At 59.6% G+C, this 24,174-nt stretch overlaps 2 protein-coding genes across 2 annotated transcripts in view; one reads left to right on the top strand and one right to left on the bottom strand.

Annotated features, from left to right (window-relative positions):
* Positions 1 to 15,955, bottom strand: part of AK8 (adenylate kinase 8) — a 118,863-nt gene extending 102,908 nt beyond the window's left edge. The window contains exons 1-4 of the mRNA XM_029921050.1: positions 15,841 to 15,955; positions 13,124 to 13,208; positions 8,344 to 8,393; positions 5,414 to 5,527 (exon numbers count right to left, since the gene is read on the bottom strand). Coding sequence (XP_029776910.1) covers positions 5,414 to 5,527; positions 8,344 to 8,393; positions 13,124 to 13,208; positions 15,841 to 15,924 — 333 coding nt within the window. The 5' untranslated portion in view covers positions 15,925 to 15,955. The remainder of the gene's footprint in view (positions 1 to 5,413; positions 5,528 to 8,343; positions 8,394 to 13,123; positions 13,209 to 15,840) is intronic.
* Positions 15,956 to 18,370: 2,415 nt separating this feature from the next.
* SPACA9 (sperm acrosome associated 9) lies at positions 18,371 to 23,345 on the top strand. The gene is made up of 8 exons (XM_029921047.1): positions 18,371 to 18,430; positions 18,554 to 18,595; positions 18,831 to 18,888; positions 20,219 to 20,276; positions 21,294 to 21,501; positions 22,583 to 22,842; positions 22,935 to 23,084; positions 23,275 to 23,345. Exons 1-8 carry the CDS (start codon positions 18,371 to 18,373, stop codon positions 23,327 to 23,329), a joined length of 891 nt encoding a protein of 296 aa, XP_029776907.1. The 3' UTR covers positions 23,330 to 23,345.
* The last annotated feature ends 829 nt before the right edge of the window (positions 23,346 to 24,174 follow it).

Below are 24,174 nucleotides of genomic sequence, written 5' to 3'. Positions count from 1 at the left end.
GCCCTGGCGCTGTCTCCCCATCAGCTTTGATGTGTCACATCAGCAGCGGGGCTTCCGGGGGGCGCTTCTTGGAATCCCTGCCAAACTGTCTTTGTAGGACTCAGGCTCCCTCCTCCCAGAGCTCTGCCATGCTCTCCCGCCCCAGTCCCGCGAGGCCTGGCTTTGTGGGCAGGCTCGGGGACAAACCACCAGAGCCCAGCCAAGGCCCAGATCAGATGCAGGCCCCTGGCCCCTGGTCTCCCTGCTTTCTTGTCATCGGGCGGAGTCGGCTGCACTGGCTCCTGGCGGGACCTCGCCTCCCCTTCCGCCTCCCACCACGCGGGGCCCGGGGACAGACGTGCTGACCTCAGAGGGGCCATCCTCGCCTGAAGGACGCAATGCCGATGCCCAGCCGGCGTGGTCCCATCCCCGGGCCCCTCCTGTCCCCGTGTCACCGTGGGGGACACTTGCTCAAGGGTCAGAGACATCTCAGTCTGCAGTGTGAACCTGCACCCAGAGCAGAAACGGGAGGGGGATCGTTGAGACTCCTTGTCTGCGCCCATCAGGCCCCCTTCCTCCCACCGGTGCTGCTGGTGGGGGAGGGAAGCCTGCACTTGGACTTGAGCTCGAGGAAGACCTGGGCAGAGAACTTTAAAGACGACTCTCACTTTAAAGTCCCTGCTGCTTCTCGCGGCTGCCGGCGCAGGTCGGATGGCAGGCGCTCTGGAGCTCTGAAAGCAGTCCCTGGGCGCAGTCTGCGACAGGCCCTCATCCCGTGCCACGGGGCCGCAGAGGGAGGTGGCCCAGGAGAGACCCCGTGGCGGGAAAGGCCAATGAACTTCACCGTTGCCTTGACTGGCTGACAGGGGACAGGAGACATTGGGAGGGCCCCGGAGCCGTGCGGCCTCCAGGCCTCGGAGCAGCAGGGTCGGAGAGGGGGTGGCGGGGGCTGACGGAGGACAGCTCCGGGAACCCCCAGCCATCCCCCGCGCGCTGCGCTCCTGTGTGCGGACAGAGGCATCAGTTCTTTTATTTGGAAACTAAAGAAAATGGTGACTCTGGCAGCTGGCCGCTTGGGCACATCCGGTTACATCAGATTTTAAATTTGGAAGCAGAACTGGAGTTAGTAAACAACACTGAGGCGAGAAAGAACCCAGCTCTGGATCCTTCCTCTCTGACCGCCTCCCCCCCCCACACCGCCTTCAGAGCCTGAGTCATTTATTCATTCAACAACCCCAGGCTGCTGTGCTCTGATGGAACAGCCGAATTCCAGAGAAAACGTGACCAGGCGAGGATTGCGCCGTAAGAGTAACAACAGCGCTGAGAAAGGGGAGTGGCGTTCAGGGGGTTCCCAGGGGCCACGTGAGAATTCCCTGGGGAGCAACTGAAAAATCCCAGTGCCTGGTCTTTACTCCCGGGGATTCGGACTAAACAAGTCCGGACCTAAATTGGGGTCCACGTGAGCCCAGTGTGCTGCGAAGATGGAGAACTTCTGGACCAGGCAGTCGCTCGGGCGTGTTTGCAAGTGTGGTTCTTCCTGCGGGGATTTCAGCAATAAGTTCTCCCTACCCCCACCCCAGCAGAAACGAAACCATTCCAGAAGAATCGCACTCAGCTCCCGCGTCAGAGAAATATCCTTTCTGAGCGGGCCCTCCTCGCCTCCCTGCCACCCCCTGTGTGGCTAGAGACCGACAGGACTTGGTTCTGCTCCCCCTAATCTCCCAAACCCCCACAGGGCTGCACTGGGCTGGAACCAAGTGCAGGGTCCGTGCCTGACCACAAGCGCCTCCTTCGCTTTTGTACCCTGGGCTCCTGCGGGCCGCACGCTTGCTCCCCGGCCCGCCCCCTGGGACCCCTTACCTGGGGTCTGGAGGGAGGGTGGGCCTAAAGAATGGACCAGAGCAGGCAGACCAGGGGCAAGGATCTGACAAGATGGGGTAAACTGGGAGCAAACGTGGCCTTGGTCAAGGTGGAGAGGAGAGGAGAAACCCCTGCCGGGGGCAGGGCTTATACCCAGAATGCCCTGGGGCTGGAAGACCAAGAGAAAGCTGTCACAGGCAGAGTTTAGCCCCCACCAGGCCCCAGAGACAGACGGGCGAGTTCTCTAAGTGTCACGGTGCGTGTGGGCGTCCTTGTCTCCTCCTGGACAGTGGAAATGAATGAAGGCCACCCCAACAGAAACAAGCACGGCTATGAGGTCAGGGCTCGCCCTGGTGGGGACTCGCCACGACACCCGGGTTTGGCAGAAGCTTGGGGGCTGGCGGCAGAGGGGGAAGGCCTCCTGGGGGTGCCTGGCCGGAGCCGGGGCCCAGCAAGCCAGGGGGCGGCCACCTCGAAGCAGGGCACCCCATGTGCTTGGCTTTTTCTGGCTGGACACAGGTTGGAAGTAGGGACAAAAATGAGGGAAGCTGTCCATTATTAATGGAGCCCCAGCCACACGGCGCTGATGGCCACGGGGCGGTCGCTGGGCTTCCGGGATCACACCAGGGGCACCTGTCTGACGACCCCCCCCACCCCAAGTCTGCCCGGGGGCCCGCTGGCCTCCTGAGCTGGTGACTGAGACACAGGCGGGTTTCCTGGGCCGGCTGCTGCGGGCTGTGGGTCAGGGCCCTGTTTTTACATACGGTCTGGTCATTGCATATTCAGTCTCGCAGCCGACAGAGACTGAGACAACCAGGGATGGACCGAAATGCTGTATGGGTCCGCCCTCCAACAACCGGGGAGCAGGGCGGATGCCGGGAGCACGCAGACAGTGACGATACTGGCTGAAGCCCAGCCGGCCCGTGAGGCTGCTAACGCCTTTCTCTCTGCCTCAATCGCTACAGTGTTTTATAATGAGCAGTTCAAAAGAAAAGAGCTGGTCCCAGTCCCTGGTCGCCCTGGACTCCCTCGGGGTAGTGCCGCCCGCATGGGCTGCGCAGCACTCTTCCTGATTCTGGGCTGTCCCACATCACGGACCCCGCAGTTACGCCCCGGAGGAAGGCTTTTCCGAGCGCGCCGGTGGCCACGGCTCCACCGAGCCCCTAAATCGTGCAGCCTGCACGCTCTTCCAGCCGCGAGTCGCTGCCTGGTGCTCAGTCCCTGCTCAGAGAGCACTTCCGGGGTGAGGGGATCAGTCGGCCAAGCCCCCGACTGCACGACCGCCCGGGACTTCCGGGCCCCTTAGCCTGGGTGTCCCCCAGGTCCCCCAAAGCTCCCAGGGGCCCGGAGAAGGAGTTTGTGTTTGGGTCTCCCATGGCACTGCAGGAGAGCACGTGGCACACGGTAGTGGACGAGGAAGTATTTGGGGAACCCTTTGGAAACGCCTGGAATGAAGAGGTCTCGGCTAACACCAGCGATGTGAGCGCACTGCGCAGAGGAGGGCGGAGCCGAGGTCACCAGGAGACACTCGGTGTGTGAAGGTATTGCTGCAAAGAGTCCAGGGGCGATTTAAAGACGACCCTTGAGGAGAGGCCACGCCCGGCGACAGCCCCCTGCGGCCAGACCCCGCCCCGCCCCCGTTCGGGCTCCTCAGGACCTGTTACCCCTTCACCGGTCCTGCCGCCCCCCGTGCCTCCAAACCAAGGAACCCTGATAAGACACCCTTGAAAGCACTTGGATGTGGTCTGAAATATGCTGATATTAGCATAATGAAACCCAGGAGGAATTTCCTTAAAATCCTCCCCTTTATAAACCTGATAAAAGCATCTTTATCCTGGAAACGAGCCTGCCTCCCCTACCCTGCAGAGCTGTCTGAAAGTGACAAAGCCACTATCAAAACCATATTCCTGCCCCAAATGCTGTTGCGCCCCCCCCCCCCATCCATAAGCACAGACAGATTCCTGCAGACCCGCAGGGCCTGGGAGCCTGAGGCCCCGAGAGTCCCCGCCAAGCAGTGGGGGACAGGAAGGGTGGACTCAGCATGTTCTGAGTCGGTTCGTGGCAGCCTACGTTGCGGAGTGAGGTCCTCTGTCAAGTTTGGTAACCAGCAGACTTGGAGGGTGAGAGTCTGCCTGAGTCTCCCTAGAGCTGGCCTGGCCTGGGGCCCCCTGCCCGGCTGGCCTGTGCAGGCCCCCTTTCCTGAGCAGCGGGCATGGTGCTGCTTCTGCGGGCGGCCGAGCCAGGGGCCAGGCTGGGGGCCGAGAGGGACAGAAGAAAAAGCTCAGGATGGAAATACAAGGTGAAATGGCCTCAGAGAGGCAGACCGTGGCCATGGGTGGTGCCCGATTCCGGCTGCAGAGAGCCAAGCCGGAAGGTGGCACCTCCATCTGGGCCCCAGGAGTCACTGTGTTCCCCACCCCCATCTCCTTTTCTGCCCCCCGCCCCCCAAGCAGGGGACCAGGACAGGACGCAGGCAGCTGGCAGCTGTCCCCAGCATCCCACCCCCCCCCACCCCCACCCCTGCTCCGCTGCTGTGGGGCTGGGCTCTGGGGCAGGCCCAAACCCGCCCTCGTCCTGGGCCATTGCTTAACCTCCACCAGTGGCCAGTGCCCACATGGAGGTGTGAGAGGAGGAGGGAGGCCTGGAAACACTCAGCAAAGACACGGACTCTCCCAGTGCTCAGCTACCGTCCCTCACAAACAAGCCTGAGTCTCCAGAAAGAACGCCCCAGAGGGCACGTCCCTGTGGCTCTGGTCTGAACATACGTGTCCCCCAAATCCATATACTGAAGTCCTGGGTGGGGAGAGTGGCGCCCCATGAGTGGGATGAGCGCCCTTATTAAAGAGCCCGCAGACCCCTCCCTGGTCCCTCCGCTTTGTGAGGACACAGCGAGAGCACGGCCCTCACCAGGCCCCGCACCTGCTGGAGCCGTGATCTCGGATGGCCAGCCTCCAGGACCGGGACAAAGAACCCGTGTGCCCGAGCCACTCCGTTACAGCAGCCCGGACGGACTGAGACATCTGCTTCGAGCCCAGCGGGATATGAAGAGACACTTCCAAGTGTCTAGTTGGAGCGAAGAGAAACGGCAAACGCAAGCCCTCTACTTCCACTGGGGAAACGTTTCAGATGTGGGGCTGGCGAGACTTTTAGGAACAGGACCCCCGGGGCCCTGGGGCACAGCCTGCTGGCTCTCTCCACCTGGGGGACAGCTGGAGGGCGGCCCTGAAGCCCCGCCCGGCCCGGCGAGGCTCCATCCTCTGTGGACTGAGCGCCTGCCTCTCAGTACCCCATGGTGGGGTGACCCTGGAAAGTGCAGGCCAGGGGCCGCTCCACCAGCACAGAACGGCCACCTCACGCCGGTGACAGCCCCTTGGTGCCACAAGCGCCTCGCCTCCATGCCCCCCCAGGGGCACGCCCTGCTGAAGAACTCTCCCCTTCCTTCCCACCCCCCCACCCGTGTTTCCATTTACCCCCACTTCCCTCGCTTAGTCCCCAAGGAAACGGAGACTCACTGGCGGGGTGGGGGGGGGCTGTCACCCCGTCTCCTTCCTGCCGCCCTGGGGCCAGCCCCTACCTTCGTTTTCTGATAATGCCTCCTGGCATCTGCAGCCAGAGACGAATATTCCCGTATGACCAGGTTCTCCACGGTGAGCAGGTTGGTGTTCAGGTGTTTGCACAACCACATTGCCTGAAGGAAGGGGAAAGAACGGTCAGTGAACGCTGCCCTTCAGACGCCCAGGCCCTTCCGCATTCTCCTAGGAGAGACTGGCCACGGGGAAGCAGAACTGCTTCCGGCTGGAAGGAGACCCCCGAGGGGACAAGCCCACAGAGTCCCCCCCCCCCCCCCCCCCCCCCCCCCCCCCCCCCCCCCCCCCCCCCCCCCCCCCCCCCCCCCCCCCCCCCCCCCCCCGCTTCTGCTGAGGGTTCTTTTTCCGGCAGCCAGTGATTCCACGGAGCTAGGAAGCCGCCGGCCCTCCCGGCTCCTCGGGAGGAGGTCATACGGGGCCACGAAAGGATGCAGGGACAGGACCTAGACACGGGCCTGGTATGAACCACACCTGTTCGTTTTTTCTTAGGTCGGGGTACGATCTGGCCAATGAACGTTTGGTTCATTACTGACTATGCATACTCTACAGGGAGGGATACGTTTTAGGGGATAATAATGTAATAAAATGCCCTCAGTGGCAAGATTATACTGATGGCCATTTCAGCATCGAGATGATTCAGGAGGCCCGGAGGTCCGCCGGGGCAAATAGAAGCCTTAATTCTCTCTGTTCCTCCTGCTGGGAGACGTCAGTGGTGACAGCCCCGCAGGGCTCTGTCTGGATCTTACTGTGTAGCTTCTTCCTGTAAAATTCGATTCTTTGCGTTCCCCCATACAGCAGTCAGACGTGGAGACAGTGTGTTCACCAAAAGCTGAAACAGCAGTGAACCCCTGTGGGCCCTGACCTCACCAGGGGGCAAAGTCCGTGGCCTCGGCCAAGTGGGGACCGGGAGAAAGAAGTCTGTGCTCAGGACGCTTCCCGAATTCATCCCAGCGAACTGGCCAGAGGTCAGGTGAGAGCTGGAACTGGGGTTACGGGCAGGGGCCCAGAGTGCCAACATCTCAAAGATCAAGGCCCTTTGCCAAAGGAGGGACCTGACTCCACCTTCACCTGGCTTGGGGGCCTGTCAGGGCGGAGGCCATCACCTCGGGAGCGGCTTCCATGGGCTTCCTGGGCCTCTTCCCAGGAGATTCAGATCAGGCAAGTCTGGAGGGGAGTCTGGAACCTGCCATCTTCCAAAGCACCCTGGTAATGCTTGTGGCTGCAGGTCCGGGGGCCCCGGTTTTCCAGCGTGCCAGGGGCAGGGAGGGACCATACAAAGGAGTGAAGGCTGGCAGCCTGAGCCTAAGGAACACAGCAGGAAAACCACAGACAGACAGACTGACAAGCAGGATGACAGAGGGATGGATGGATGGGCAGAGGGGTGGACAGGACAGAACGTGAGGACACAGACAACTCCTGAGCACGGCGGATGCAGGCCAGCCCCTGCGAGGATCGGCTGAGCTAATCCCTTTTCTGAATGAAGCCAAGTGAGGGCTCCTCGGCGGTCACGGCTGCCGCGTCCCCGAGGCCCGGGAGGAGTGCTCCCCGCAGTGGACTGGCCATCGCAGAAGAGCTGGCCGATGCTCACTAGCCAGGCTTTTAAGAGAGGTCTGGGGCACCTGGGGGGCTCAGTCAGTTGAGCTCTGGCTCTTGATTTCAGCTCCGGTCATGATCCCAGGGTCGTGGGGCGGAGCCCCACATCCACTCAGAGAACCTGCTTAAGATTCTCTCTCTCTGCCCTTCTCCCCTGCTCATGCCCTCTCTCCCTCTCTCTCCCTCTAAAATAAAAAATAAGTAAAAGGCAGATCCATCTCAGATGATTGAAACGTTAAAAAGTTTTTACACTCAAAAAAAGGAGTTGAATGGGGCGTCTGGGTGGCTCAGTTGGTTAAGCGTCTGGCTTCGGTTCAGGTCATGATCTCACGGTTCGTGGGTTCCAGCCCCGCATCAGGCTGTGGCTGACAGCTAGCTCAGAGCCTGGAGCCTGCTTCTGATTCTGTGTCTCCCTCTCTCTCTGACCCTCCCCTGCTCACACTATCTCTGTCTCTCAAAAATAAATTAAAACCACAAAAAAAAAATTTAAAAAAAAGGAGTTGAAGGTTAAAACTGTAGGCAGGTGAAGCGCAGCAGCCTCGGGCCGGGGGCTGCCTCCGAGGAGAGACAAAGAAGGGGAGGTGCAATGCGGCATCTGCTGCGTCTTTAAAGCGATATTTAAAGTGGAAAGGGACTCTTCAAAGCAAATATGGCAAAATGATAAATTCTGTAAAATCTGGGAGCTGACTACCTATGGTGCAGTTTCCATGCTTTTCTGATTGGACAATTTCATAATTCAAACTTTAAGAGTCAGGGGGGCGCTCAGTCCATTGAGTGTCCGACTTTGGCTCAAGTCATGATCTCGCGGTTCGTGGGCTCGAGACCCCGCATCGGGCTCCGGGCTGACAGCTCAGAGCCTGCAGCCGGCTTCTGATTCTGTGTCTCCCTCTCTCTCTCCGCCCCTCCCCTGCTCACACTCTGTCTCTTTCTCTCTCTCAAAAGTAAACATTAAAAAAAAAAAAAACCACTTTAACAGCGAATCTAAAGACTCCAGATCAGAAGTCTCTAAACTCTGGTCTGCTTCTAGAAACTACCGTAAGGATGTAACGAAGGGTTGCAAAGACGGTGCCCACGCGGCCCGAGAAAACCCCGGAACATAGATCCCAAGTGTTGAAATAATGCTCATCCCTGGATGGTTGCAGAATTATACTTCTGTGTTCTGTGCTTTCTAGGCTTTCCACGAGGCCCGCCTGCCGCCTCTCGTAATAAGAAAATAAGTTAGAGAAGCGGAAGGGAAAGATGAGGAAAGCTCAGTCGTGTTGAGAGCCGGCCCGGAGGGAGGTGCGATGCTGCGGCGTTACGACACTTAATATGATGCACTTACTATTGTTGTTTTCCCCGAGGCGGGTGGACCTAATATCACAATCCTCGGCACTGTGGAACAGAAAGATGTGGATGTCACCGCTCGATATGACAAAGCAACCTGGCTGCCCGCGGCCCCTCCTCCCCGGATTTCATTTCCGCGAGTGACACGGCCGTTTGTAACCCGGTGGCTCCGAGATGCTCTCGCCGTAACACACTCTGTATGTTCAGAGAGGTAAGTGATCACGGAGATGGTTTATTTTTCTGTCTCCGCGGGGACATGGACACGGTAACTTGTTTGCTAAACTAATAAATATCCAGGACAATTGGGATTTCGAGCACCATAAAGCATTTTAAACAGGGACTTTGTCTCGGGGGCACGCTCTCAAACAAAGCTGTATTTTATGTAAATCGACCTTCCAAGCTTTTTTTTTGAATATATATTTATGCCTTTTTATTTAGCACATTGTACTCCCCATCATTTTATGGAGGAAAATGATGGGGGGAAGCCTGGAGTGGAGAGGCCAGATTTATAAAACCCCAGATAGGAAAGCTTTTGTTTTCAAATGTGGGCATTTCCATGCAAATGGCTTGCGGTGGGAGACCACGGCTCCGGAAGGCTGTGGGCCCCTTGGACAAGTGAGTAGGTGCTAGACCACTGGAAAAGACCAGACCATCTTAGGGAAAGTGCTGGAAGGCGTGCGCCCTTGGGGCAAAACAGAGTTCGGAACCTGGTGTCTGGACAGATGAATCCACGCTGACTCTTCCCAGCGTCACTTGACTAAGCCACCCCCGGCCCCCGAAACGTGGGGGCCATCAGCACGGAACAGCAGTTGGGAAGGCAGACCTATCCCCTCCCCGCTGCTGGCCTGACCCCTGAGCCAAGGGGACAGTGGACAGGTGTATCCTCCAACGCACTGATGTCCACCTTCAGAGCCCATTGCTGCCGGGCACCGCGTCTGTGCAGGGGGTGGTGGACATGCGTGACCTTTTAGTTTGGCAGCGGACACAGAGAAGAAACTAGAATCCATCTGGCCCATGATTTCATGGTCAGCCCGCCTGGGTGTAAATACAGAACCTTGTCCAAATTCACAGCACCTTCTCGCTTTCCGGAACGCACAGAAGGACAGTGTAAAACCGCTCGCTAGGCACTGGGAGGGGGGCTGCCGAGCGAAGCCAGGCGGAGGCCGAGCGGCTGCACTGGGACGGGCACTCTCTCCTCGAGGCCACGACAGGCTGCACCCGAGTCCTGGCTCTCAGCCGCCGCCTTGACCTGTGTGTGTGTGGCCCCAGCTGCCTGAGGGCACTGTCGTGTTCCACGTTTGCAAACCTGCGTCAACCTGGTCCATCAGCCCCGGCGCGGGGTGAGCCTGCTCCTGCCGAGCCCCACGTCTTTCCCGTCGGCGGTGATGGTGAGTCAGGGGCGTGGGGACAGGAAGGCCCGGCTGCAAACCCTGCACACCCTGTCCCCTCCGAGGCAGGCCCACCTGGGACGCCTCCTTGCCCTCCCCGTGACGGCAGGCACGGCTTCAGGGTTCCCCTGGGCCAAAGCCACAGTCAGGGGCCCCAGAGGGCCCTCCGGCCGGCCACCTCTTTCTCTGATTCCAGCCACAGGCCTCTGCTGCAGCTCCTCAAAACTCAGGCCGGACGCGACGGGACTCGGGGCCTGTGCCCCCAGGAGAAGGGGCCGCACCTCGACGAGAGCGCTGGGGGAACGAGCTGACCCCCAAGTCACAGGCTCATCTTGACAAAGTCCAGGGGCTCCGAGGCTGCTGGGGAGCCCGCCTCCCCTCCCCGGCTCCCGTAAGTGGCACCCAAATTGTACATATTTCCGAAAACGCTTTAAAAGGGGGACATCCGCGGCCTAATTTCTCACACACATTTATGTGATTAATTTCAGTTTCTTAAAATCTAATCTAACACCTTGGAACCCCAGCTCTGCTCATGAGTAATTATTTATAAACAGTGTCATAAAAGGCTGCTTCACTGCCAAGAGTAATCAACTTCTTCAAATCACTTCAAAGGAAATCAAAAAACCTTTCCATCCACAGATCCTTTTGAGGTTTAACTAGGAGCATGATTTAAAATTCACAAGAAAACCCTTAGGTATTGGAGCTCTAATACATAGCTTTCTTGGACAAACGTTTGATAAAAAACGCAACATACCATTATATACACCATCACCTGCTTTAATATTGCCCAGGGCTACTGTAAATGCTCACTTTGTACTAAATCTGCTTTTCTCCAGGCGAAGGGGCTGCCAGCCATGTGCCGGGGGCTCCCCTTCTGCCTCCTGTGCGTGCTCACTGGGGTGAGTCCGGAGCCTGCTTTCGGTCTACACCAGCCACCGGCCACGTGAGCCCCTGCCCGCCCCACCCCGTGCCCAGTACGCGGAAGCACTGAGTAAACACAGGCCCCCGAGTGGCTGGAAGGGGGCGAGGCGACCCTCCCTCGCTGGCCGGGGCGGTGGAGCTGCTCGCTGGACTTCAGAGGGCCTCCCCTTGCCCGCTGTCCCCTTCCAGAGCGCACAGGAGAACGCTGGCAAAAGCAAACATTCGGCCCAGCCTCCCTCCCTTCCTTCTACCGTGTCCTGCTTCACAGGTGGACGGACGCCTGGGCACGGGCAGGACACCTGCTGGCGTCCCTCTCTGCTCCTCATCTAAGCGTTTGGAACTTGAACAAAAAAGGGCAAAGATGTTCCAACATCCCTACAAGCCGCCAGCATCAGGCCTGGCAGAGGCGACGGAGGGCTGTGGGGACAAATCAACCCCCCAAAACGGGTTACTGGGATCCGATGCCTCTACTGCCTGAGAGAGCCTTGGGCCAAAAGCCTTGATTCCAGCTATTGAGGAGGGCGGGGGGCTGGCGCCCCACGAGAGCAGAGGAGGCTGGTCTGGGTTCTTTGTTCCCCCTCGCCCGCCGCTTGTCCTGTAGGGACAACCCCCATTGTCGCCGGCTGCACTGTCTCTAAAACAGAGAGATGGTGGTGAAGCAGTAGTTTGACACCGCAGATGCGCCCAGCACACAGAGGAGCAAGATTAAATGTAACGAGAATCTGCCTTGAATCTCAGCTCTCGCATTTCTGGCTTCAGGCTGGTGGTTTGGGAACACAGGACATGGCGCGGGGCCCAGCTCCTGAGAGGTCACATGGCTGTATTCTTACTGGGCACAGTTTCTAATTTAGCTGGATCTTGAGAAGGGTACTGAGCGGGAATCCCCACACCCGGGGCGGCCAGTGCCTGGGGCGTCCTGCCTGCACCTGCCACCAGACCTCCGCCGCGGCCACCGCAGTCACCCACGCGCGCCCAGGTTATAAACGAGAAAACTGAGGCCCAGATGGAGCAATGCTCTCTTCGCCGTTTCTTTACAGTCTGGCGGGAGTTAGGGCACTCAGCGAACCGAAGGACCCCTGGCGGCGGCTTGGCAGGAAGGGAGCCCCTCCCTGAAGTCACTTTTCCATTATATTAGCTCGTGCTTTGCTCCTATTCGACTTCGACTTTGCTTTTACCTTTTGCTTTGTTTTTACTTTACTTTTGCTTCTGCTTTAACTTTGCTTTGCTCTACGATGTGGTGCTGCTGGTACAAGAGAGCTGAACAGGGCAGGCCGCTCCCCGCGTCCAGACCCTGGGGGGTTGGGGGGGAGGTGGGAAGGCTGCCGCATCTGTCCCCAGGGAGGGAGGCTGGGCTGGCGAGCTGCGGTCTGCAGCAGGACCCCCGGGAAGGAAGGTGGCCGGACGGCCACTCACACCCTGTGCCGCGTGATAAACAGCCAACCAGGGATCAGGGCCCTCTTCGAAGAGTCTCTGTAGGGCAAAGGGCACCCCACCAGGAACACATGGCCGCCGGGTGGGCAGCGCAAGAAAGCTGGGGCTCCCAGCTCTGTTCCCACCTGGGGGCGTGTGGGCTCAAGCCCAACGTCAATCCTCAGCTCTGCCTGACCAGAGGCTCAGAAAGGGGTGCTGCCTCAGTTGGGACCCGCGCAGCCTGTCGCTGAGGTGCCCGGGTGGGGTGCTCGGCGGCAGGCCTGAGAAGGCGTCCGAATCGGTGGGCGGGGCCCGCCAGGTGTGCCTGGTGCCCCCGGAGGCCTGAGGTCTCCTCTCTCCCACCTTCTTCTGTTGTTGGGTCTTAAAACTACTCAGCGTCCTCTCTCCTCTGAGGCCCGTGAGCCCCGCCAGGGGGCATCTCAGGCCTCGGCCCTCCTCCGCTGTGCCAAGCGCTGATTTCACTGGCTCGCTGGTACCGCCTTCAAAGCGGCCGGGGCTCCAGTGAGAAGCATCATCAAAGCTCCCAGATACCAGCTCTCCCTGATGGCTCACATGGACGGACGGGAACGCACCTCCACTTGGCAAAGCGGCCGTGGAGGGGAGCGCCCCTCTCTCCTCTCTGGTTGTGCGCCCTGGCTGGGGTCTAGCCGGCCTGCATGTGGGCCAGGAGGTGGGGAATCCTGGCGCTGGCTGACGGGCCCGGTAATGAGACCGGCAGGAAAACCCAAGTGCTACGTGTCTAGGTCCACCGGAAACAGACAAGTGGAGTGATCCTGGAGGGTAAGCCAACAGGCGAGATGGGATGGAGCACACGAAGACATCAATAACTGACTCCATGGGCCTTTCGGAGGTTTTAATTTATTACCTTGGCAAGAGAATTTTCTACTGGGCCCCCCAAAAATGTAGCATTTTTCAATGAGCCGCCAGTTCCGGACCTCCCTTCAGACGCCAGGAGGGCGGAGTGGTTCACGGCTGCTGGCAGGGGTGGGGGTGGGGGAGGTAAAGGGAGGGGAGGCTCATCGCTCATCAAGTGCTCACCATTCATGTTGTCTCGTTGCAGGTGACTGATCATGAACAGGATGGGGTCCTGGGGCTGGTGGATCAGGAGTTGCTCCAGCATGTTCTGTGGGCACAGGGCAGACACCGGGTTGTTAACACCTGCATGGGCACCCAGGGACCTGGGCGCAGGTGGCCCAGCGCCCTGGTGGCTACCGATGCCAGCTAGGGGCCTGATCTCTCCACTGCACCCACCTAACGTGCCTTCAACTTGGAACCCAGCCCCCGCAGCAGTGGGCTTCTACCTGGGTCCCCGTGAGCAGAGGGACGAGGGAAGGGCTGTGTGGGTATCACCGCAGAGGCACCTGGAGGGACCACTTCCCAGACTGAGCACAGGCGGGCCCGGGTCCTCTCAGCTCAGCCCCTTTGTGCCGCCCGACCACCCCTGTCTCAGTTCGCCTCATGCACCGTGCTCATTTGCCCCTCAGAGCCTTAGCAAATGCTGTTCCCTCATCTTGCGACACTTTTCCCCAAGTCCTCCGGTCTCAGTGGAAACATATGTTCCTGACCACACTCACTAGGTAACTCCTGTCATGTGCTCCTGCAGGCTGCCATATGTCCGTTATGGCTGCACCCCTGCCTCCGAGCTGGGCACACAGCAGGTGCCCAATGCCGAGGTCTCCTGGGTGACATGGTCACCTCCAGACTGGAACAGAATGTTTACCAGCCAGAATATTTACTATCCTGGGATAGCCTGGCCATCGAATTCCAAGGAAAACCAGCTTCTATGGTCCCGGAACAAGAGGCACAGAGATGAACTAGGCAGCACATAGGAGCTGGCTGTCACAGGTAAGGAGCATCCTTCAGGGACAACCAGGAAGGGGCTTTTGCCTTTCAGGGGCAGAGGGCGTGGGCAGCAGAAGATAGCACGGAGCTCTGAGAAGCCCCAGCTCTGCCCTGCGCCTCGCCAGCAAGTCCCTTCCCTTCGCTGAGCCTCAGCTTCCCCAGCTGGTGGGGTCCCAACGGAGATGGTGCGAGACGATGTGGGCTGAGGCGTTTTTAATTTCACTTTAAATCATTACGTATCTAATGTGTGTGCTAGAAACCCTACAATTTCAAGGATATAGAGCTTAGGAAGAGGTACTATTGCTTACTTAATTTTTTAAGGGGGTTGATTTAAAGAAGTGATTAAGTTAGGGGCACCTGGGTGGCTCGGTCAGTCAAGCATTAGGCTTCAGCTCAGGTCATGTTACGGCGGTTTGTGAGTTCAAGCCCCGCACCGGGCTCTGCACTGACAGCATGGAGTCTGCTTGGGATACTGTCTGTCTGTCTCTCTCTGTCCCTCTCCTGCTCATGCTCACAGCCTCTCTCTCTCTCTCCCTCCCTCCCTCTCTCTCTCTCTCTCTCTCTCAAAAATAAACATTTAAAAATGATTAACTTAAAGTGGAAACATGGCGATAAAATTTCATGGGATGCTACACCAAAAAGAAAGAAGGGCAGGTAAAAGTGGATGAAATCCAAATAAGGCCTGCAGTCTAGTTCATTGTCCCGTACCAATGTGAAAGTCCCGGAGTTACATTAGATGGCATGACCGGGGGGAGCTGGGGAAGGGCACAGCAGAACTCTGTACTATCTCTGTGATATGCTGCGGGTCTACCATTGTTTTAAAATAAAAAGGGCAAAAATAAAAATGGTGAAAACCACGGAGCGAATGCACAAGGACTAAGGACTGGAAATTCTGGACTAAAAGCTTTTTCGGGCTGCTCCTTCCAACAATCAATCTGAGAAACGGCAGGCTGTCTAGCGCAGACCACAATACCCCCAGGAGCTGCCCCCGCCCCCCCACCAGCGGATGACTTGTAACTCAGCTAGCCATTTTCTTTTCTTAGACTGGCCACTCAGTTGTAGAGAGACCTCTCTCCCTCTATCAGTTAACGCTTTCCCGAGGAGGCACACGTTTGCTGGAGAGATGGAGACTCGTGCTGCTCTCACGAGTGCTGGCCAGAGGCTCAAGCGAGCAGAGGCATCGCCACAGGGGTGCCTCCGGGGACAAGGTAAACCTGGACAGGCAAATGCTCTAGAAACTGGGCTCCGCCTTCCCTTTGGCCCTCAGAACCTCCGAGGGGCGGAGAGTTCTTCCAGTCCAGCTCTTGAAAGCCTCTGCCTCCAGGAGGTGCAGGAGAACCATAAGGGGCAGGGCTTTGCCAAGGGTCATACCTGAGTGAGGGCCCCGTCAGGTCAGAAGCCCAGGCGGAGAGGCTGGGAGCTGCGGGGAACTCCTGGCCTGGGGAAAAGCTCCTGCCCGAACCACAGGGCGCAAGGCTGCTGTCCCAAGAGGTGGCCATCTCAGGGGACGTGGTCTTGAACCCTGACACTCCCCAGCTCGGAAACCAACACTGCAGACAGACTGGGGACTGTTAGCACCAAGGGGCCCCCTTGGGGATCAGCTCTTGCAACCCAGCATTTCATAGCTTCGGGAACAGGAAAGAATGGGACTTGGTCCAGGCCATTGGGTCAGCTGGCGCGGAGCCATGACCAAATCCTGGCCAGGTGGCCTGTCCCCTTTCTTCCCTCCTGGGTCCGCAGGACGGGGGCAGGGCGTGTCCTCCGACCGAGGCATCCCTCGGGGTCCCAGCCGTACAGGGGTCGGGCACGCCCCTCCCGGCCCCAGCTGCGGGGTTGCAGTCGCGCACTGCTACCGCGACAGAGGCTCCCGGCTGGCGGCCGGTGTCGCGACAGGGCGGGGCTGCCCGGGTCACCTGCATCAGCTCGAATATGTGGTTCTCCTCCCCGTATCGGGGCATTTCCGGGGGTATGCGGTGAGGGGCGGTGGTCGCGTCCATGCCTCGGTGCAGCGCGCCCGCTCCCTGGAGACCGCCGTCGCTAGGGCCGCCGTGCCGACGCGTCATCAGCGCGCGCCCCGCTCCCTGGAGACCGCCGTCGCTAAGGCCGCCGTGCCGACGCGTCATCAGCGCGCGCCCGCGGGCCCCGGAGGCTGGAACCCGGCCTCGTTCCCGGCCCGTCGGTCCGCGCGCCCAGTCGCCGGGGGCAGGTGCTCCCTGGCGGTAGGTGCTACCCCGTGCGGGCCCCGCACTGCCGTCTGTGCGCTCAGGGGGGTGGCCCTCCAGCCTTCTCGGACCAGGGGTGCCCCCAGGAGGGCCCCAGGTGCCGAGACGGCCAGGGGCACGTCGGCCCTCCGAGGGGGTGGGAGGCGGTCGTGCGCTGGTCCCGCCATCGCACCCCGACCTGGGCCACCTGGGCCTGGCGCGCTCCGAGGGCCAGCCCGGCTCTCCTCTCTGGGCCTCAGTTTTCCCATCTTTAAAGTGAGTAGAGGTTGGGAAGGCTGTGGAGAAGGTAGGGGCGTCCCTGGGGCGGACAGGACGAGGCAGGGCTGCCACGTGACCCGATTGCTATGGCACCCCCCGGGAACAATCGGGCCCCGCCCCTCCCACAGTCCCCACCGCACCCACCCACCTTCCCCGCCCTGGGACGCAGCCCTCTGGGGCTCCGGACACCCTCGGAGGCACTTCGGTTTCAGGGCGCTCTGTGAGTGAAGGCCGCTCTGGGAAGGTTAAAGCGGGGCCCACCGGAGACCTGGGGGTACGGGGTAAGGGAACGGGGGACCCCGCTGCTGCCCCTGGAGTGGGGGGTGGGACGTGGTGGGTTCGAATCCCGACAGTCCCCCAGCGGGACTGGGGCAGCCTGGCATCCGAGGCAGCGCCCACCAGGGAGCTCCAACTTTTGTCCCTTGCCATTATTTTTAGAAGGTTTTGAGCTGTGGTTTTTTTTAATAGTTTATTTTCAAATTGGTTTCCATATAACACCCAGTGCTTCTCCCCACAAGTGCCCCCCACCTTGACCATCACCCCCTTCCCTCCCACCCCCTCACCCTCCAGTCCTCGGTTCGTTCTCAGTATTCAATAATCTCTCATGATTTGTGTCCCTCTCTCTCCCCAGCTCTTTCCCCCTTCCTCTCCCTATGGTCCCGTTAGGTTTCTCCTGTTAGACCTATGAGTGCAAACATATGGTATCTGTCCTTCTCCGCCTGACTTAACAGAACTGTGGGGTACGTACGTTATGGACAGGGCATCTGGCATTTGTGGTACAGATCGCCCCGGATTCAACCCCTGGCCCCACCTGTGGGAGCCTCCATCTCCTCCCCTGTGAAGCAGGGATTATGGAAGGATCCCCAAATTATGAGCTAACATGCCTGAAATCTGCCTTGCTGGCGTGTATTAAGTGCATAACGGCTACTTATAGTAATATTTCATTTAATATTTGCACCAGCCCCCAGAAATAAGTGCCTTCATGCCCATCTTACAGATAAGAAATTGTGAATGGTGAACAAGTAGGTGACCGTATGACCTGGGGTGAGTCATTTCCCTTTTCTCATCGAGTGTAGACCATAAAGCATTGGAATCAGAAGCCCGCTGGAAGATCTCATCCAAACAGCCCTGTTTTACAGAGAGATAAGCTGAGGTCCGGAGAGCAGGGGAAGTTCTTGGCCAAGTTCACTTATTAATCGAAGGCAGAGCAGGGCAGGCATCTTGACTCCTAGCCAAAGCCTTTCCCAGCAGCCACTATGTGCCCAGAGACTGGAAAAGGCTGCAGACCCGGCTCTTCCCCTCAGAACCGCTTCCTCAAAGCGCAAAGTGCGCGCACCTTGGTTGGCTTGTCAAAACCCACTGCACAGACAGCGGGGGAAGAAAAGGAAGCTGCCTCCCCTGAACAAAGAACACACAACCAAACCTGCAATTTGCACGGGAGAAGCTTCAGTCTGCTTCCTGGACATTTCTGAAATGACTTGCCTTTCTCCTCATTTATTTTAAGCCCTAGGCGCTTTCCATACCACGATTTAATCTTCTTTAGCAGCCTGGAAAAATACAAATCAATTAAAGCCCAAAACCTATTGGGTAATCATTTTTTCCTTCCTCCTCCCCCAGATCGAGAAGCGCCTGCATCCTGCGCCTTTCATCCAGACTAATTTGGCTGCAGTGACTCGTTGAAGGGACGATCACTTTGGATAGCTTATTACAGCTCTTCTCAGGACGTTCCTGGCGTGTGTGTCACAAGTCGCTAGGATCAAGAACCAAGTCAGTTTTCTCGCAGGGGCTCTTGGGGCCACCAGCCGAGGTCGTGCTGTATCCTTGGAGAAGCTGACAGCCCCAGGAAGCCCCAGGAGGGTGGCAGTGAGCCAGACACGCAGGGCAGGCCCCCGAACACTAGGGGAGGGGGGACGGAGGACAGTCTCCTGCAGGAGGAAACGAGGCCCAGGGGTCTAGCTGCGGCATGACCCCCAGGGGCTCAGGCAGGAATCCCCTCCACCCCAGCCACCCGCTCCCAGCCCTGGTCAGTCTGATGTCTGGCACGTCTGTCTCTGTGGACCATCGCGGAGGGAGGGAGGGATCCAAGATCCCAGACTTTATGAAGTGAGGCAGAGCCGAGTGGGACATCCTGGCTGCCCACTTCCAGCGGGGTGACCTCAGCGTCGTCTGTCACGTGGGGATAATCACGGTACTGTGCAAAGGGCTGTGGGGAGGCCTTCACGCATGGCCAGGGTTCTCTTAGGGCCCCATCGAGAGTCACTGCTGTTGGGAGGGTTGGGGCGGGTGTCAGGATCTCACTGAAGGCTGGAGTGCGGCTCTCTGCCCCGCACCCACCCACCTCTGTAAAGGACCCTCCAGCAGACCGCTTAGCCCCTGCCCCCACGCGCCCATCCCACTGGCCTGCCTCCTTTTCTCTCCGGCAGCTCCCTTACCCAAAACACCGTCCGCCGCTCAGCCTTGCTGTCTGCCTCCCACTGCAAGGTAAATTCCAGGGGAGAGGCTCTTCCTCTTTTGTTCAGTGCTGTGCGTAGCCCAGCACGCAGCGTCGGGCTGGCACGCAGTGGCTCTGTGTGACGCTTGGGGGTCCCCTGGCCTACCCTGCCCACTGCCTTCCGCGCTTGCTCACAATATTCCCACGTCACCCGCTCCTGGCCCCCCGGCCCAGCCTCCCCCACCTCTCCTCCCCACCCCGGAGCCCAAGCTTTCCAGGTGTGCACCCGCTCCTGCCATGGGGGGCGCCCTGTGTGATCCCGGGGCTCTCGCTGCTCCGACAACCAGGCAGCGCGGCCTTCCGGGCTCTGGGCGCCAGGCCTCCCGCCCGCATCTCACCAGTGCCCGCCCCGAGGCTGGGAGGCTGGCGCTGTTACGTCCCTCAGAGGCTCACCCCGAGCCCGGCACAAGATTTGAACCCATGACTAGGAGTCCGGAGCTTGGGTCCTTAACCACCAAGCACACCTCTGAGCATTATGGGGCAAGGCCAGACTGAAAGCACATCCCCCCCACCCCCAGAAACCCACCTGCGTGCTGTGCTGACCTTCCTAGGTCTTCAACCCCCCGAGTCACTTGTAAGCCCAGGGCCCAGACGAGGCGAAGCGAGTTAGGCAATTGCCTTGGTGCAAAATGTGAAACCCCGATAATCAACGCAAATCACATTTAGAAACATCAAAACCCATCCCAAAATCCACATATGTCCAAAATTTAAAGACGGATCAGTATCACTTGCTCATTTTGCCTCGGGCTCCAATCCCATCTTTAAAAAAAAGACCCCATCCCATCTTTAGAATTCTGATACTTTGCGGACTCTTTGGCGTTAACTTTCATTTCTTTAAATAGTGCGTTAAATATTTTTACCTAGCCTGACTGCTGAGTTTTCTGGTGGCCGAGCCTTATCACATCTGCCGTTTCTGCCTCTGGGTGGGGCGTGGGGAGACCTCAAGGTGTTTGAGAGACAGGAGGCCCCCACAGCACTCCCACTAGCCTGCTCCCTCTCCCACTCGCCCACTTCCGGCAGGGGGCCGAGTGGCAGAGGGGAGGAAGCCACGTCCTGCCCGGCCCTGGCCCAGGCCCGCCCCCAGTGTCAGCAAACCACAGGCACCGTGGCTCCCAGGGGTGGCCTGGGCACTGCCGCCGAATGCACTCTGTCGTATTCACAGACCTCCTGAGGTTCATGGGGCCCCACTGTCGGGGCCCATTCGGGTGCAGGCCAGCTCCCAGCCCTCCCCAAGTTCTCTGATCTGCTGCTCCCGTCACGCCCTGAAGGCCAACTTCCAATCTGTTCTTGTACTTGCTTTCGTCCCTATTTTTGCTGCAGAGACGCCCTCCCTGCTCCAGCCCTGCCCTGTGCTGGGGACGCTGAGGCACACACAGTGGTGAGAGGTGCCTCCTGTCTCCCTCGGGCCCCCTCCTCCACCGGGGTGCAGCCTCCCAGGAAGCCTGGAGTGTGTTCTTCCCGCCCCCCCTGCCCTTGCCGGGTGTCCTGCCCCCTTCCGTCTGCTACCAACCCTCGCCTTGGCCCAGCCTCCTCTGACCCTCCTTCACGAGGGGCGTGTCCGGTGCTGGTGCCTTGCGGGTGGAGGCCAGCAGCTGGGACAGCTTGAGGACCCTGCTAGACGTCAGGAAGCCTGGGACCTAGGGTGTCTCAGACGCAAGCTTGCTGTGACACCCTGGACTTAAGGAGAGCTGACGGACTGAGGTCTCTTCCAACTCTAGTGTCCCATACATCTGTGACTTGGGACAGCCCTCTGCATGGGCTTGCTCAGCAAATTCATGATGTCACAGAGAGCAGGACCCACGGCCTTCTCTGCTCACGGAGGAGATTCTAGATGCACTGTGGCCTGCCTGAGCCCCACCAGGGACAGTCTGTGAGGCCCCAAAAGAGAGCACCCCCCGAAGTGCTAATGTTTCCCATGGGGGGCATTCCTGCAAGGAACAGAATGTGCAAGCCTGAGCGGAGGGCTCCTGACCCAAGCACAGAGTGTGCATCTTAGACACGACAGTCCAGACAAGCACTAAGCCCTGCTTAGCCCGCTGGAAACAATCCCTCAAGTCCCCACTGATCATAAAGTGGCACAGATTTTAAAACAATTGGGTCCAAACCGATAGAAATGTCAGATTTTTCGAGCTGCAGCACGTTCCTGGATGCCCTCTGTTGCTGCGGGGTGGGTGGGGGTGTCCACAGCATGCAGAAACTGAGGACCAGAGAAATCCTCATCCACGCTTGGGGGAAGGAGGTCACGGTTCATGGCAAAGAACGCGTCCTTGGAGGGAAAGGGGGCCTGGGCCAGGCTCCAGTGCGTCCTGGACCGTCTGGGGGACCGGGAGTGGGGAGGGGGCGAGGAGAGGGGCCGGGAGCCTGCTGGTCCGAGACTCCAAAGCAGGCTCCGCGGTCGGGGCCGCATTGCTGTGCTCTTCCCGCAGGCCCCCGTTCTCCCGCCAGGGCCGCCGAGGGAGACCGTGAATGAGGCGAAGGCGGCCCTGCGGAGCATCAAGCAGTACAGGCTCTTCCAGCGGCAGCAGTTCCCGTTCATCGCCGCCCTGGAGCACTGCAGGGAGGACGCCCACGACAAGATCCGGCCCATCGCCAGCATCGGGCAGGTGGCGCCTCGCGGGCTGGCGGGCGGGGCAAGGGGCTCTCAGGGACCCACGGGGGCCCAGCAACTCCTGGGCGACACCTGGCTTGGTGACACCCTTGCTGAGGCCCGGAGCGGGATCAGGACTCGGGTCCTAACGAGACGGGAACGGGCCCTTCCGTTCCCTCACCACAATGTGAGCAAATAACAAAGTGGGTAAAACCGTGGGCTGGAGACTCTGCCGGCCAGGGCTCGGGTCCCAACTCCGCCCCACGCCCCCTCTGTGACCTTGGGCCAGCGGGTCACCTCTCTGTGCCCCAGCTGCCTCATCCGGAAAATGTGGGGTCTGCAGAATTAGGGAGCTCATGAGAGAGACGGCCAGCCAGTGTCTGACGCCTGTGGTCCCAGCAGTGGGATCCCACTGGGGTTGGAGAAACCGACCCGCCGAGCACCCTGCTCATCCTGCCCGCAGACATTTTCACCCAGCCTGGGTCTCCCTGTGAGTCCGCTGCTATCCCAGTGTGCTCTGCAGGACCTGGAGGCCTCCAGACCGAGCGGGCCCTCCAGGGAGCAGCACCCGCCTCGGTGGGACCCCCTGCCGCGCCGGCTGAGGGGTCAGCTTGTGGAAGGCCCGCTGCTCCCCGCGCGGGGCGGGCGTGGGGACCAGCGCTCAGAACCACTTAGGAGAAGCACGCAGGCCCCTTGCCGGCAGCACCCTTCAACAAAAACTTCTCCCAGTTCTTCAACGTGAAAAACGTTAAACCTACAGAACACAGCCTCTTTCCCCTGAGCTCTGTGGCTGCCAATCAGCCGCGTCCCTTCCTGCCCCCTTCCCAAAGGCTCAGACTTCCAAGGACATCAGACAGGTTTTCAGCGTCAGGATGGGGCATGGGAGACCCCTCCCCACAGCCTCTGCTCAGAAGCCAGAGGAGCCTGAGTCCCCCGGCCCCTCACAGGCACAGGGGGGCGGCCTTCTCACCTCAGGGTCAGCAAAGGGACCTGGTAAGCGGTGGCCCCATGCTCCGACTCTGCATGTGACGTGTTGATTTTCGGCCCTCACCCTTCCCCCCCCCCCCCCCACGGGGACCTGCCCACACGCCTGGTAGCCCAGGGCCTCTGGTCTGTTGTGGTTACACGGCAGGGCAGGCTCCTCCCCACCGTCCTGGCGGCTGTCAGAGGCTCCTCCCCTTTACAAAGCCGCTGGACTTGGAAGGAACCACTCAGATCATTTGGGAAGACAGCCCCAGCACAGAAAGGCAGCTGGTTTTGACTTGGGACTTTGCAGCTGCTGGAGGAGGGAGGAGAGGCCCCCAGCCTCCCCACCGGGCTCAGGTCGCAGAGGGGAAGCACCCACGAAATGGGCCAGGTAACGCCGCTGGGACTGGGCCATGCCCCGCAGCACAAGGCCAGCCCCCCGCCTTGCCTGACCTCGGATCCGGAGTGATCGGCTGGTCCTAGGATGCTCCGGAGAAGAGCCGCCATTCCCAAGGGCAGGGTGCGCAAGGCCGTGAGCCGTGTCTCCGCTCTGAGCACCGTCAGTGACGTCAGGAAGGGTTCCCAACTCCTGCATCTGAGACACGTTCCCACGGGGGCTGTAGTTCGGTTTCGGCACGTGAGCTCCTCACCCTCCGAGCTGACGGGGGGCGGGGGGGGTGTTGGGGGGTGTAGAGACGGCCTTCTCTCCTGGAAACACAGGACAGCGCAATTCCAAAGGATTCTAGTGCCTCCTCCTTTGCTCCTCAGCCGGCCTCTGCGCCTGCGGGAGGTACTGTCTGACTGTTGGTTTTTCCCTTTGCAGGGGGCGACTTAGATTCTGTACTCTTTGCTTCCTCGGGGGCGACCGTCCAGAATAAAAAATGTTCTCCCACCTGTCCGCCTGGCTCGGTTTCCTGGGACGTGTCCCTTAAAGAAAACTGCGTTTATCCTAAGACACCAGAGGATGCTGGGCAGTAGACTCCCAAGCAAAACCGCCGGCAGAGAGCAACCACTAGAGACGGGAGTTTGCTCTCAGGAGGTCGAGGCCAAAGACCCCCTCCAGGCCAGTGCGGGAACTCCCGCAGTCAGAAAACATTCAGATGGGAATCTGAGTAAGTGCTGAGTTCTGTGGATAAAATTAAAAACTGCCACCTCCGAGTCTTTATCTCAAAAGGAGCTGCTTCTGTCGTTAAAATGGGCAGACTGCACCGATTTCCAGGCGCAGCTGGAAACGTATATTCTGGGGAAGGGCTGGGAAGGCCGAATCTAACCATTGGTTAAGGTAGTTTCCTGCCTTCTTCCAAATGCCTGGCGACACTACGGAAGGAAGGTGGCGGGTGGCGGCCGTGCCATCTCCTCGGCACACTCAGGACACTACGGCGAGGCTCGGGGTCGGTGAGCTCTCCATGACCTCGGTGCTGCCTGGGCTCAACCACAAGGACTGGATTAAACCCAGCGGCCAGCTCAGGGCGGTGAGCATGCCCGGAGCGCAAGCGGTGCAGTGGCGCGGGCCCGGCGGGCTGTCCGGCCTAGAGAGGACTCGGGTCACCCCTCCCACGCCACCGTGCCACTGTTGGGGGCGGGCAGGAATGTGAGGCGGGTAAAGTAGGATGCGTGGCTGCATGCCAGGTAACTTTCTAGAACTAAAAGGGCCTGACGGCACCTCCTCCAGCCGCCCCCGGGTGACCAAGCCAGACCCGAAGAAGCTTCCGCACCTCCGGGC

This window comes from Suricata suricatta, chromosome 13, assembly GCF_006229205.1.
Source record: "Suricata suricatta isolate VVHF042 chromosome 13, meerkat_22Aug2017_6uvM2_HiC, whole genome shotgun sequence".
NCBI classification, from domain to species: Eukaryota; Metazoa; Chordata; class Mammalia; order Carnivora; family Herpestidae; genus Suricata; species Suricata suricatta.
This window is presented reverse-complemented; position numbering and strand designations above follow the sequence as displayed.

What these genes read in the sequence shown, in the direction of transcription:
- SPACA9 (XM_029921047.1), top strand. Translation starts at nt 18,371, where the DNA reads ATGACCCCCAGGGGCTCAGGCAGGAATCCCCTCCACCCCAGCCACCCG. An exon ending in GCACCCACGAAATGGGCCAG is followed by an intron (nt 22,843 to 22,934) that starts GTAACGCCGCTG and finishes GGCTGGTCCTAG; the next exon opens with GATGCTCCGGAGAAGAGCCG. An exon ending in GGGGCTGTAGTTCGGTTTCG is followed by an intron (nt 23,085 to 23,274) that starts GCACGTGAGCTC and finishes TTCCCTTTGCAG; the next exon opens with GGGGCGACTTAGATTCTGTA.